The sequence below is a fragment of the Python bivittatus genome, unplaced genomic scaffold, assembly GCF_059951505.1.
Source record: "Python bivittatus isolate LINGU-HERP-01145 unplaced genomic scaffold, Pbiv_v1 ctg000020_np1212, whole genome shotgun sequence".
NCBI lineage: Eukaryota > Metazoa > Chordata > Lepidosauria > Squamata > Pythonidae > Python > Python bivittatus.
The window spans coordinates 7,288,046-7,301,298 of NW_028277030.1; the positions used below are offsets into that span (position 1 = coordinate 7,288,046).

The 13,253-nt window shown below is 37.8% G+C and overlaps 1 protein-coding gene across 3 annotated transcripts in view; it reads left to right on the plus strand.

Moving 5' to 3' along the window:
* The window catches only part of EHBP1 (EH domain binding protein 1), a 251,880-nt gene that overhangs the window by 101,464 nt on the left and 137,163 nt on the right, over window positions 1-13,253 (plus strand). For 2 of the 3 annotated variants that reach the window (XM_088133981.1, XM_088133985.1), the window contains exons 6-9: window positions 647-828; window positions 2,283-2,422; window positions 5,762-5,884; window positions 10,675-10,927. In XM_088133981.1, coding sequence (XP_087990107.1) covers window positions 647-828; window positions 2,283-2,422; window positions 5,762-5,884; window positions 10,675-10,927 — 698 coding nt within the window. Of the gene's footprint in view, window positions 1-646; window positions 829-2,282; window positions 2,423-4,958; window positions 5,064-5,761; window positions 5,885-10,674; window positions 10,928-13,253 lie in introns of all 3 variants that reach the window. The other variant, XM_088133990.1, reaches the window with a different exon arrangement.

Consider the following 13,253-nt stretch of genomic DNA (forward strand, 5'->3'; position numbering starts at 1 on the left):
TCTTAAGGATATGCAAATATACCCAGCTGAATCAAGTTAAACAGATGCAACTCGCACAAACAATGTGAGCTCTCCTTTCCCTGGCTGTTGCTCTCTGTCAAAGAACAAGATGAAGGTCAAAGGTTCTGACGCTCTATAAAAACAAAAGGGTGATCATGGAATTTAGTGCACTCATATTAACTATAATAGCGCTCATTGATCTGAAAAGTGGACCCTGCACCTGCGGGAAAACGCTAGGATGAAGAAGAAGAAATTAACTATAATAAACTGCCTTGGTCTTGTCTTATGAGAATAGCTCGGTATGACGGCTCTTAAGGCAACATACATGATAGGATATGTCCTGAAAACCAGTGAGTGAATACTGTTTTTTTAAATTAATTTGCATATATTTTGGATGTAAATCTGAAGCTGCATTCCATTAACAAGTAATATTTACCTTGTATTACACTTTGCTGGAATCATAGCCTAATTAATTACAAGTTGAAGAACCGCTACCTACTATCAAAATGTAACCAGATCTAGATCTGATCAGGGTCAGGATGGGAAAATTTCGTGGAAGACGAAGGCAGGGCATCCATTAAATAAAGCATAAGCATATGTTTTGTTTTGTAACTCTGATATTTCATGAGAAGTTGTTTTCTTTAAGGAATCTCCTTCTGGACGGCGGAAAGCTCTTGCTACCAGCAATATCAACATGAAGCAATATGCGAGCCCCATGCCGACTCAGACGGATGTCAAGTTAAAATTCAAGCCTTTGTCTAAGAAAGTCCTCTCAGCCACCCTGCAGTTCTCTTTATCGTGTATTTTCCTGAGAGAAGGAAAAGCCACGTAAGTTTTGCAGGAAAGTTGCTCTGTTGCTCTTCTATATGCTCCTGAGCTTGCTGTTGTGGGAGTGGGCAACCTGAGGCTACCCCTCAGCTCTCTTGAACCACACTACTGAATTTCCCTTGCATAATTGCTAAAAGTCAACAGTATGGTTTCAAACAATTCAGAGTAGGAAACACATGGAAACCACGGTGCAAGAACATGAATAAACCTAATCGACATTAAAAAAAAGACTCCCACAAGGCACTCCTCCCTCCCCAAGTAGATAATCCCAGACCAGCCTATCTGCCTGCCTACCTGTATGACCTAGTTGAGTTTGCTTTGCATTATCACCCCTGCTGCTACTCTGAGTCCCCCCATAAAAGCACTGAATGTGGCCCACAACTGTCAAAATGTTGCTCAATCCCACAGATCCTGTACAGTGGTTGTTGATTGTCATTCTAGTTTTTTGTGGGGTGGTTGGTGGAGGGCATGAGCTGTGGGAAGGAAGTTCTGGCGCAGTATCGCCTCAGGCATGACCTTAGATGAACAATTCTTTCGTAAGAGTCATAATATGAGAAAACAATATGAACCTAGAGCATTTGTAAAAATTAAGGGGATAATGCTGATAGCATATAAAGTAAGAGGAAGCCCTATATCATTGCTAATTCTTTTTCATTATAATGTTTCATAACTTGCTTCGCCAGCACAATACCTTTTTGAGGTTCCTTTCATTAGTAAAAATTACACCTTTTCTTTTCCCATAAGGCTTCATATTCTTCCCTTCAAGATGCAGCTGTATGTCAAGGTTAGAATTAGTTTGCTTTCTGGGAAACACTGAATCAAGATTCAGCAGACGGGAAAACTGTCAAATGGGAAAATAGCCATTAGTTCAAATTTGTCAAGATGCCCTAAATGAAGGGCAACTTGAACCAACAAATTAATTTGATGTTGGTAAGATAATGATATTATTATTAGTAATAGTAGTAATAGTAGTAGTAGTTGTTGTTGCAGTATTTGCACACAGTCTGCCAGATGGGTCTGACTGGATTTGGTACTTCAATTATTGAATCCTTTCCAAGGATCTGGGATAGCTAAAGATATCATCGTAAATTATGTGCTGTTCCAAGTAATGCAATTATTTGTAATTGGTGAGTTCAAATTTCACTTGTGTTGAACTGGTTTTCCAGATATTTTGGAATGGCACCACGCACACCAACTGCTATTAGCACCACTATTATTTTCTTTTCCCACATTCGTTCAATCTCTATTGAGTCTTTATATTTCCCTACTTTTTCTGGTTGTTTCTCATTGACCCTTCCATCTCCAGCTACTGCAATGTCAATTATCCATACTTGTTTCTTTGTAACTACAAAGAAGTAACTACTTCTGGCTTATTATGGGCTAAATGTTTTATTATTATTATGGTTGGTCACACGGTCAGCTATTATTGTTGTTGTTACTGTTATTGTTATTAGAGATGAAGATATGCAGAGCCTGGCAAGTCTAATGAGTATGAAGCAGGCAGATATTGGAAATTTAGATGACTTTGAGGAAGATAATGAAGATGATGAAGAAAACAGAGTAAACCAGGAAGAAAAGGCTGCAAAAATTACAGGTTTGTTTTTTCCCAAACGTGTTATAATTAAAATGTCTTTGCTTGTAAACTTAATTTGAAGGTTGTTATTCTTTTCTACCATTTTTCTTGTGAAAGTAATGTAGGATTGTATAATTTGCATTAGGAACAAACAATTTAATTTAAATCGTGGATTGGTATCCATGGGTGAAGTAAGGGAGGATTCATGATCCTTTTGGTTAACTTCAAAAGACCCACAAACACTACATTCAGATGGTCTTGACTTCTGCCACTGTTTCTCTCCCTCTCCCTCTCCCTCTCGCTCCGTGGATGAAAGCAAAGTTACCCATAGTTTGAAGGCAAAAGGTTTTTGTATATTTACTATTCAGTACTTCCAGGAGTACTGAACTATGGAGTAGTATGGGAGAGCTTACCAGTTTTCAGGCCATTGGCCTTCACGATCCCCCTAGCTTCTACAGTTTCCTAATGCAGGAAGAACTAAGCTATCTGGGCAGTACATCTAAATTTAACCTGGTATTTAAAGTTCTCGAGCTGGATTGAAGAGCTATATTAGCTTTCCATATCTAGAGAGTATAACTGGATAACTTGGTTCTGCCTAAGGAAGTGACTTTTTTTTCCTCTAGAAGCAAACAGGTAGAAAATCCATCCTATCCAGCACAGTGTTAATGCTAAGTAATAAAAAGCGCAAGGCAGTTGGCATCTTTACATGAGAACAGATTTGTGGTGTTGTGTATGTGTATCTGTGTGTGTGTGTGTGTGAGAGAGAGAGAGAGAGAGAGAGAACGAGAGAGAGACCTGTCTACAGAAGGCACAGCAATATTTTCCAGACCCAGGGTATATATTAATATATAGCTCAATACAAAAAAGGATACTCATGGAGGAGGGGAAAAGAAATAAAATTTAAACTTGATGAAGCAGACACAATCCACGTCTCTTCCTGGAAATTTCCCAACAGCCTGCATCCTTCAAATGCAGTTCCTGGATAAAACATACTCTGGATTGGATCTGGACCACATATTGGGTATTACCTTTTTTAATGAGAAGTAGAGTATCCTCTAATTACTACTAAGTTCTACTATAATTGAATCTGTAACCAGTAAAAGTATTTGTAATTGGAGTAACATCAATGTTCTACTTCTTTTGTTGTTCCACCTATCAAATATTAGATTGTAATATCCTTGGAACAAGGATCTCTGCTTCTAAAACATTATAAACTCCAGTCTCAGGAATATATGCATTTCTACTGGTAGTAGGAAAGACTAAAGGAGAAGAGATACAGTAGATATTGAAAGATTTGACTATATCACTAGATTACTTCTGCCTGTCGTTAGAGTTTTAGCTAAATCAAGTTGAATGGAAAAGATGCCTATATCCCCAATAGCAACTATTTCACTAATATGATACATCATTTTTCATAAGCATGTTTCTATAGTTTTGTCACAAACTCCCTGCTAAATGAGATGGTCTTGATTAAATTCCTTGATTGTTCCACAAAGGATTATGCAATTCTGTTATGTCTCCTTGAGTTTATGTTCCAAGCATTGCTCCATCTTGCAGTTTTCCATGCATGTCATCCTTCATTCTTCACCATAGTCTTTGTCAATCTCAGTCTCTGTTAATCACTGTCTTCCAAATGACTACCAAATACCCAACTTGTATCTAAAGAAAACAAATTATGAACATTAAACAAATGCATACAGATTTCTTACCTTTCATAATTGTCCACTCTCTTGGTGGTAATAGGATATTCATGATAATGCAGCTTGGAGATTCAGCAGTTGAAGTCAGTATATGGCATAGTCACACTACACTCTGGAAGAAGGTGGCAGCCACCTCCACATATCTTTTGTGAAAACCTGTAGCATTTAAACCAAATCACTTGTTCCACTTCCTGTTTTCTCCAGTTGCGTCCTTGACTGCCTGCACATTTGAACAACTTAGCGTATAGATCAGATAGAGAATATCAAAATTGATAACTACACACCATCAAAATGTCCAGTTTAGGTTGTAGGTCTAACCCCATTGGATCTGTTGGCTGTAAGTTGTCCTAAAAGGGCTAGATGTGCAGGATATTCCTCAACTAAAACGCCTACAGTTCTGCAGGAGATTTCCCATTAAAACCAAGATTTCTTACTTAGGAACCAGCCCTGACCATCTTTTTCCCCTACCAGTTCTGCCTGGCAGGCCAATCTGGCTAAGTTTTATTTGGCAACATTAATAGTGTTTCTATGCTGCCTTAATTAAAATACTACATTTCAGTATGTTGATTATTATCAGTTGATTCTTGTTTTAGTGCAGAATATATCCAGGATAATTTCTGTTAATTAAAATGTATTGCATGTTCACTGATGTCCCACATTTCAGAATATGGAAAAGTCTTCATGCAAGTACAGAGATACATTAAGTGCAATTATGATCGTTCAGTCTGGAAAGTATTCCCGAATTAACATTTGTCTTTCTTTTCCTTTTCTCTTTTTCCTAATAACAGCATGTATTGTATTTCTTTTCCATTAAATGATCTTACCTCACAATTGTCTTGACTGGCTTCTGTTTACAGAAATTGTAAACCAGTTGAATGCTCTGAGCAGCTTAGATGAAGATCAAGATGACTGCATAAAGCATACAAATATGCTATCCACTAAATCAGCCAGTTCTTCTGAAGGTCTATGAGCTTTCCTCCTTTTCTGTTTCTGGCATGTCTATATTTTACTGTGACCTCCTTAGTATCTGTTCACGTTCAAGTGTTGGTTGTAGCTTTGTGCTTGGTGTCCATTACAGTCTGTTGTAGTTCAGCCAAGAGAAGACAACAAGATACGGTGCTTTCGTCAGCCAGGGTGAGGCCCTCAGATGTTGTTGGATTCCAGTTCCCATCATCCCCACCAGCATGGTCATTGATCAGAAAAGTTTGCAATTGTAGTCAGACCCTCCATTTGCTAAACTTAGCATAGAAGTACCATTATTCATGCTTGGAAGTATTTTAAATACTGCATTCTTTCCCTGAGATAATACGTATGCTGCATCTGGGCTTTTCAATTTAGTAATGGAAAAATTACTACCTATATATGTTGATTTTCTTTGTTAGCATTTTTATTTTCTAAAAACCATTGTCAGAACCTTACAGTTAAATAATCATATAATAAACTTGTACTTGCTTCTGTTCATGTCACTGAGCTAGAAACATTGGTATACTATAAATATAACAGTTTAATTTTGCAGTAGAAAATGTGTCCTGGTTCACTGTTAAAAGGGATATGTAGTACTTAAGATAAGTACTTGGAAAGTGTTTGTTTAAACATTCTATGTCTAATCTTAAATGAAAGTATAAAAATATATTGAAAAGTATCTTGCTTGGTTTCTTAGAGCTTATCAACAAGCTTAGTTTCCTGGATGAAGAGGAGCAAGATTTGGCAAATTCAAGATCAAATCCATTTGTAGATTCTGATCGATCAGAGCTGAACCCTTTTGGAGACCCTGATATGGAAGGTATTTAATTTTGCCACATATGATCTTTGGATTATGCTATAGTTTTTGGCAAGATCACAAACTGCGTGTACTTCCTATTTCTTATTTTCTGAAAGTTTCTTTGGTGTTACTTATGTGCTGATAATTTGCAATCTACGTATTCAATCAGAGCTTGCTTAAGCTAATAGCCTAATAATGGGGTTCTTCAATCTGAAGCAGTCTTTTAGATCAGTACTAGTCAGTGTTTGATCAAATCATTCATCTCCTTCTAGAAGTGCCTGGACAACTTAAATAAAAGTTTACATATTTTAAGTCCTAGTACTAATAATCAGTACTTGAAAGTTACTTGATGTTTGATTTAACTCAATTTTAAGTGTGTACTAAAGTGTGTACTAAAAGTTACATTGCCCGCTTTAGTAATCTTAACAAGAGGCTCATAAATATATGAGCAATTACTGTATGTACTTTATATGTACAAATATAAATTCACATCTAAATAACTAGATTAGGAACCTGCACCAGAAGAACTGCCCCCCACAAAAAGATGGGGCAAACTGTTAATATTGTTCTTCTTTTGTTTGTTTATTGTTTTTAAACAGTAGTTTATGCAAACTTCTTATTGTTTAGCAAAATCATCCCTTGATAAAGTCATGAATGCTGTCTAATTGCTGATGCTTCACCATTTGACATCCCACTCCAAACTCCCAGGTGGTTTTGCCCACAGCATTACAGGCAGGACTGAAACCCATGGGATACCCTAGATCAGTAGTTTATGTATCAAGTGGTAGTTCCCCAGTAGGAGCTTCTGGATATGGCCTAACAGGAAGGATGGAAACCACAGTAAAATAAGTAAGTTCCAATCCATCAGGCACTTTAGAACAGTGTTTTTCAGCCTTGGCAGATTGAAGATGTATGGACTTCAACTCCTAGAATTCCCCATCCAGCCTGGCTGGCTGGGGAATTCTGGGAGTCGAAGTCCACACATCTTCAAGCTGCCAAGGTTGAGAAACACTGCTGTAGAAGGATACCATGGTCAATAGTATCAAAAGCTACTGAGTAGTCCAGAAGAATTAGTAGAGTGCACTCCGTGCATTTCTGGCATAGATCATCCATCAAGATAAATGAAATAGTTTCAGTATCATTCCAGCTAAAAGCCCAATTGAATTGGATCCAGCAAACCATGCTCATTCAGATATCTCTTCAGTTGTGAGGCCACTGTATTCTCATTCACTTTGCACACAAATAGAACATTTGAGATGTCCTATAATTATATAGTTCACCCATCTCAAAAGATAATTTCTTTGGCAAAGTACTTATTATTGCTTCCTTTAGACAGGGGGAACACATTCTGCCTTAATAGTGGGGCCAGTCCCATTTTTGCCAGTTTAACCAGCTGAAAAAGAAAATGATTAGTAAGTAGTGGCCCTCATCCCTCACATCTGGTTTACAGCCTTGAAATCTATAGGCTGAAAAGAATCCGAAATAAGAGGACAAGTAGTTGCTGAGCTTTCATCCCTGTGTCTTGTCTGTAGCTTAACACGAAGTTGAAATGGATCCAAATGACTTTATCTGCACAGAATTATGTAAATTGTTCACACTGTGCTGTCTACTGTTCCAGCTGTTCCAACATTTTGGTGGCAGAATTTAGTATAGAAAAACTATGCTGGCCTGTTATGTGCAGATACAGTGGAGAGACAGAAGTAAGCATTCTTTGCTACCTTTACAGAGTAGAAGTTCAAATGGACCTTCAGAGGGACTCTATATTTTGATCCATCCTGAGAGTTTATCCTCTTGTGTTCCAGCTGTTGCCCCATCTGTTTCAATATTCTCAGCTCCCTAGTAAACCTTGGAAATGATTTGGCTTTGCATGAGAGCAAAGGGCACTTAGGGACAATAATGGCAACTGCTTCGGCCATCTCTGATTCTATAGTCCAGCCAGGGGATCAACAGAATCACATCTTCATCCTACTTCACATGAAGTAGGAAATCCCCAGGTGCATTTAAGAAACCACCAAGATTAATCAGGTGCCTGGGTTGGACCATTTTAACCACTCTTGCACCCCTGCAGAGATGTATGCCAGCTATCAGTCAAAAACTGAACAGGGAGGTACTGTTTATGACTGTGTAGTCCTAAGGGGTTCTCCTTCAGATCATCAAGACCTGATAGATCACTGGATGCAGAACCTGCACAGATCATTGGTCTGAACCTGTTCTTTTTGAAGCAGGGAACAGTGCAACTTGTCCTCAGCTACCTTAGTGGGCAAGGTTAGATATAATGGCCTGAAGCTACAAGCAAGGGGATTTAAGGTTTATAGTAGAATATATATTTTGAGAACAGTTTGACAATACCAGCCAGCCAGCCAGAGAGATGTGAGCTCTTCCTCACTGGAGATCTTCAAGACAAGAATTGGACTAGCCATTCTTTAGATATATTTTAGCTCAGCAGCTCTCAGTGGGAACCCTGGCTTTCAGGCTGATACTAATTCTGCTTCTGTTACTTAGCCCTTTAATGGCTAGGCTGGGAAATTTAAACCATGTGGACTACTCTCTGCACCGTTGCCCCCATACTACTGGAGAATCTCCCTGACATTATATTAGAAAGACAAATGTAAAGTAAATGTATCTATAAAGAAGTGGAGGTGAGGTTTGTGTAAAACAGCAAGGATGGATGAACATTGTCTTGCTGTTGCAAGATGAAGCATGGAACTGAGGCATTTTTTTGCTTCTTTCTGAAGTGGTAATATGCACCAAGGCATAAAACATGGTCATGACACCACCATATTGTATTCTGCAGTGTTCTGATTGTTGAGTGTAATGTCTAACTACTAAGCCCCTAGATGACTTTAAATCTCAGGCTTTCCAATAGGAAACCTCTCTCCAGTATCAGATACATAAGGCTGATATTGGAGAAAAAAAACACACATACACACGCAAAGTCCCTAGTACAAATCATATTCTACCATAGAATGTCCTCATCTGTGCTTAATGACTTTTTCTGGACATTGGATGTTTCTCACAGTAGATACAGTTACTGACATTTGCATGAGTATGATGGCTGGAGAGAATCGACTGAAGTGCTGTGTGTAATTAAATCTACTGGCTCATAAACTGAGAGGCCGACGGGTTAGGAAAGGCTCTTCTAGCTAATTCTCCTAAGCTAACTTTGTTACTGTGTAGTACTTAAGGGAGGCTTAACTAGTCTAAACAGCAACATGTTTTCCCTTTTAGCTTTGCCTTGGATTAGTAATGCGTCCCAGAGTTCTACTATACCTACATTTGACAGAAGGATTTAGATTAATTAGTTAATGTTTGTAAAGAATTTTGAAGATTAAAAGAACAATATAAGTGCTAAATGTTACAAGAGATTGATTGTTTAAATATACAAAGAGCTTTCTTTGTGAACATACTTCTCTTTCTTCCTTCCCGTTCATTTTTTTTTGGGGGGGGGTTTAAAAAAATCTGCATCAGTTTTATGTATTTAGTTCATGTCTTTTTTTTTTTATAATAACTTTATTACATTTTTAAAAAGAGTATTCAGTTCATGTCTTTGATGATGTGTTTAATCTGGAGGTTTTTCTTTTCTTTCAAATGCTTTCTGAAATACTATTACATCTCCAGCACTTAGATTTATCTAATTAATCAATTAATTATCTCATTATTATATAAACAATGCTCATGTTCTTTCTTTAAGCCATACTTGTTATAAATATTATAAATTGAGTGACAAGATCTTCCACATATTCTTTATTAATGGAGCCTGATATTCTGGAATATGCCTCTACAACTGGGTCTATTTTGAACTGATATTCTAGAATCTATCTCTATTACTGAATCTACTTGAGTTTCATATGCCTGGCAGCTCAGGTATAGGATCTACTGTAGCTTTACAGCCATAGAGGCAGATTCTGTATATAGATGAAGTGAATGGATTGCATGTGAGTTGAATTTGCTTGATCCTAAGGACATTTTTGAAGTAGATTATGTGCACATTTCTTTAGTCAATTGTTTTGAAGCGTATACCAGATTTGAATTATTTCTGAATCACCTGGCCAGAGCAGTGCATTGCGTTCTTTCTATTTGGGATAGCAAAAGATAAGGGAGGTTATGAAGCATGTACATAACAAAATTCCAATATATGACTGGTGGCCTGCTTTTGGTTTAATGGATCGCAGTTGCCCAGGACTTGTACTGTGAGTTACTTCACTTTCAACAGTTCGTCAAAAAGTGAAGATCAGTTGTCTGTAACAAACGTGATGTTTCCTTTTTGTATATGATTGATTCTTTGCTCTGGCCATTACTGAATAACAGGGTTAAGCTTGGACATTTTTGTACAGTACTTGAAACAAAAGTCAAATGAAACCCTTCTCCCTTATTTATTTATTGTTTAAAATGCAATAACAAATGTGCACAAAAGATGGAAGTAGGAGCAGGGCAATCTGCCTTTTGGAGGGTTGTTTCTTGTTAGGGCCTGGAACTGTTCCAGGTTATGTCTGAACATTTATCATTACTATTACGGATTACATGGATGATCCTGTGGAACTGTTCTCCCAATCCTGGTAAGATTTCTGAATGCTTTTGTTTTTTGAACTTGCCCTAGTCATGACTAGGTGTCTGGGTAATTTTTTCCTTTTAAGTTATATGATCTCTAACATGCTTTAAATATACTCTTCTTATTTTACTAATATTAATTTGGGATGGCAACTGTTTTGTATTCTGCCAGAGTTATATCAGGAGAAATAAACTATTCTGAAGGAATTCAGAGCAGGAGTTCCTTCTCCATTAAGACACCACCTCTTGATTGCTCTCTGCAGAACCAGATATTAAGGTGATTCCATCATCTAAACAAGAGCAGTACTATGATGACGGCGATGAATACAACCCCTTTCAAGAAAAGAGTGTGGAGTATATGAACCCTTTTGATGAGCCAGACCCTGAACCTGAGGTCCTGCTACCTGTCAGAGACTCTCCTCCTCAGCCTAACAGAAGGAAAAATGTCCGGCCCGTGGATATGAGCAAATACCTTTACGCTGATGCATCAAGAACAGATGAAGAGGAGTTAGATGAGTAAGTAGATCATTTTTCTCCTCTGCATTAGTTGGGATTTCAGCACAAGACCTCCAGGCATAAAATATTAAAACCTGATTATTCTTGTATGAAGTACAAGAATAAACTGCTCCATTAACAGAATTTGAATACATTAAACATTGGGGCATGTGTGTTATTGACTTCTTTTCTGTGAGGATCTAAATCATCAAAGAAGAATTTCTGAAGGGAGGTGTTGATACAGATGTTCGGGATGAAAAGCATGCGTGCTCAGATTCAGGCGTGGCACTGGCTGCTGCAGCAGTTCAGTTGGCTAGTGGCCAGCTTTGAACTATCCTGATACGTAAGGAGCTATACAATACGGTGACATTTGAGGATAATGAATGACCTAATCTTTAGAACTTCAGTACTGTCCTTCTATACTCAATGATCATTTGATTTATTATGCAAAATACTTTTCTGAGTCAGTTTTAATAATAGTACTGATTGCCCTAATGTTTGAAAAAGATGAAACTAATTGTGTTTTCTCTGCTGTAAATACAAGTGATAGTCCCAGGTCTCTCCTCCCCCCTCCTTTTTTTTCTTGTCCTGGAAAGTTCAGTGGCCATAGATTTTTCTTAGTTGTTCACTTTTTGTTGGTTTCCATTTTTTGTTATTTTGTTGCTTTGGAAAATAATTGTAACTTGGCCAAGTCTATTCACTGAGAGTTGGTTTTGTGTACAAATTATATGAGAGGAAGATGTCCTTAAATCTAAGTCAAATCCTGATGACTGCATGGACATAGCTATGCAATTTCCTTAGCTGCAGTACCAAAGTGGTTTGCTGTTGCCTTCTTCTGGGAAGTTTTTTAAATCCTCAGTCTAATATTAGTATTAACCAGGCCTGACTTAGCTTAGCTTCCAAAGCCAGACAAGGCCTGCTGAGACATACAATAATTTCTCGAATCAGACTAGGTATGTATTATCAGATCATGATCCCTAGATCCTTATCATCTTAGCCATCAGGTGTGCAGTTCCTGGCAAATTAGAAAAGCAAATAGTGGAAGAATGATAGTAAACACAGCGAAGAGAAAAAACAAGAGAGAGAGTAAAATAAAAAGTTAGCATAAAGGTACAAGACTTTTTTTTCCCTCATCTACAAACAAATCTGTACCACTGTACCACTGAAACAAATGTGTACCACTGAACCACTGTACCACTGAATTCACAGCAGGCCATTTAAGGCATAAGGGTTTTTCTATCCATGTGCCAGTACATTTAATTGTGATTATAGCTTCCTTCCCTCTTTGTAGCACAATAGACTGTTAACTTTCAAGACAGTCTAAATGTGAAGAACAAACACACATCATCTTTTCAGTGGCAATTGCTGCACCATTCCTCCTGGATTCTAGGCACATATTTACACACCCTTTAAGGATCATATGAAAAAGCTTATTTCCTCTTTCACTGAACTTCAGTTTATTTATCAAGCAATCCTTTGCTTCCACTCTGCTATCGGGCTATTTATGTCATTGTACCATCAGCACAATGTCTCATAATCAGACTGTCATCAGCAGTATCCCTTGGTGTACTACAAAGAATGTAAGATTGGGAAACAGAAACCCTGAATTCAAGCTACGGATGAGAATCAGTCCCCCATGTCACTATTTTTGTGTTCAGTCATAATCTTTTCCAAATCATTTTGTGATTTTTAAAAGAAATTTCAAGAACTTACACATTTTCTGTAGTACTCTGTTCTCCCTAATATAGGCAACTGGTATGCAACTTTACAAATATACAAAATTTGTCCTTTTTTTTTTTTTTAATAAACGCAATGCTTTTGTACAAAGAACGACACTTTGCAGTGTGCAGTTAGAAGGCTAACTGCATCTCAATCTTGGAAGTATGAATTAGGTCAGTGTGCTTAAAAATATGGACCAAATGAAATTCATCAGTATCCTTAGTGATAGGGGAAAAGCTCCCTTAATTTCTGCATACTTGACCAGCAATGGTAAGGAAAGAGAGGGACCAGACAGGACTATCTGATGAACTACAGCAGCAGGCAGGCATTTCTAAATAAATTAATAAAGGCAGCCTCCACCTGCCCACCTAAAATCCCATCCAGGTATACTTGGACCACACTGGTTGCACAAGAAGCCCTAATTTAATGGAATGGCTCAGATTTCACAGGGAGGAGATCACAGGGTCACTGTCTGAATGTGACTTTGTCTTGGAGAAATCTGGAAAAGCTCTTTGCACACAAGCACATTAAATACGGTATTTTTCTTCAGCCAATTGGATAGAATATTATCTGGACTCCGAGACCTTCTGCAGCTTCTCGTCCTTGAACTTCTAACAATACCCCCCAC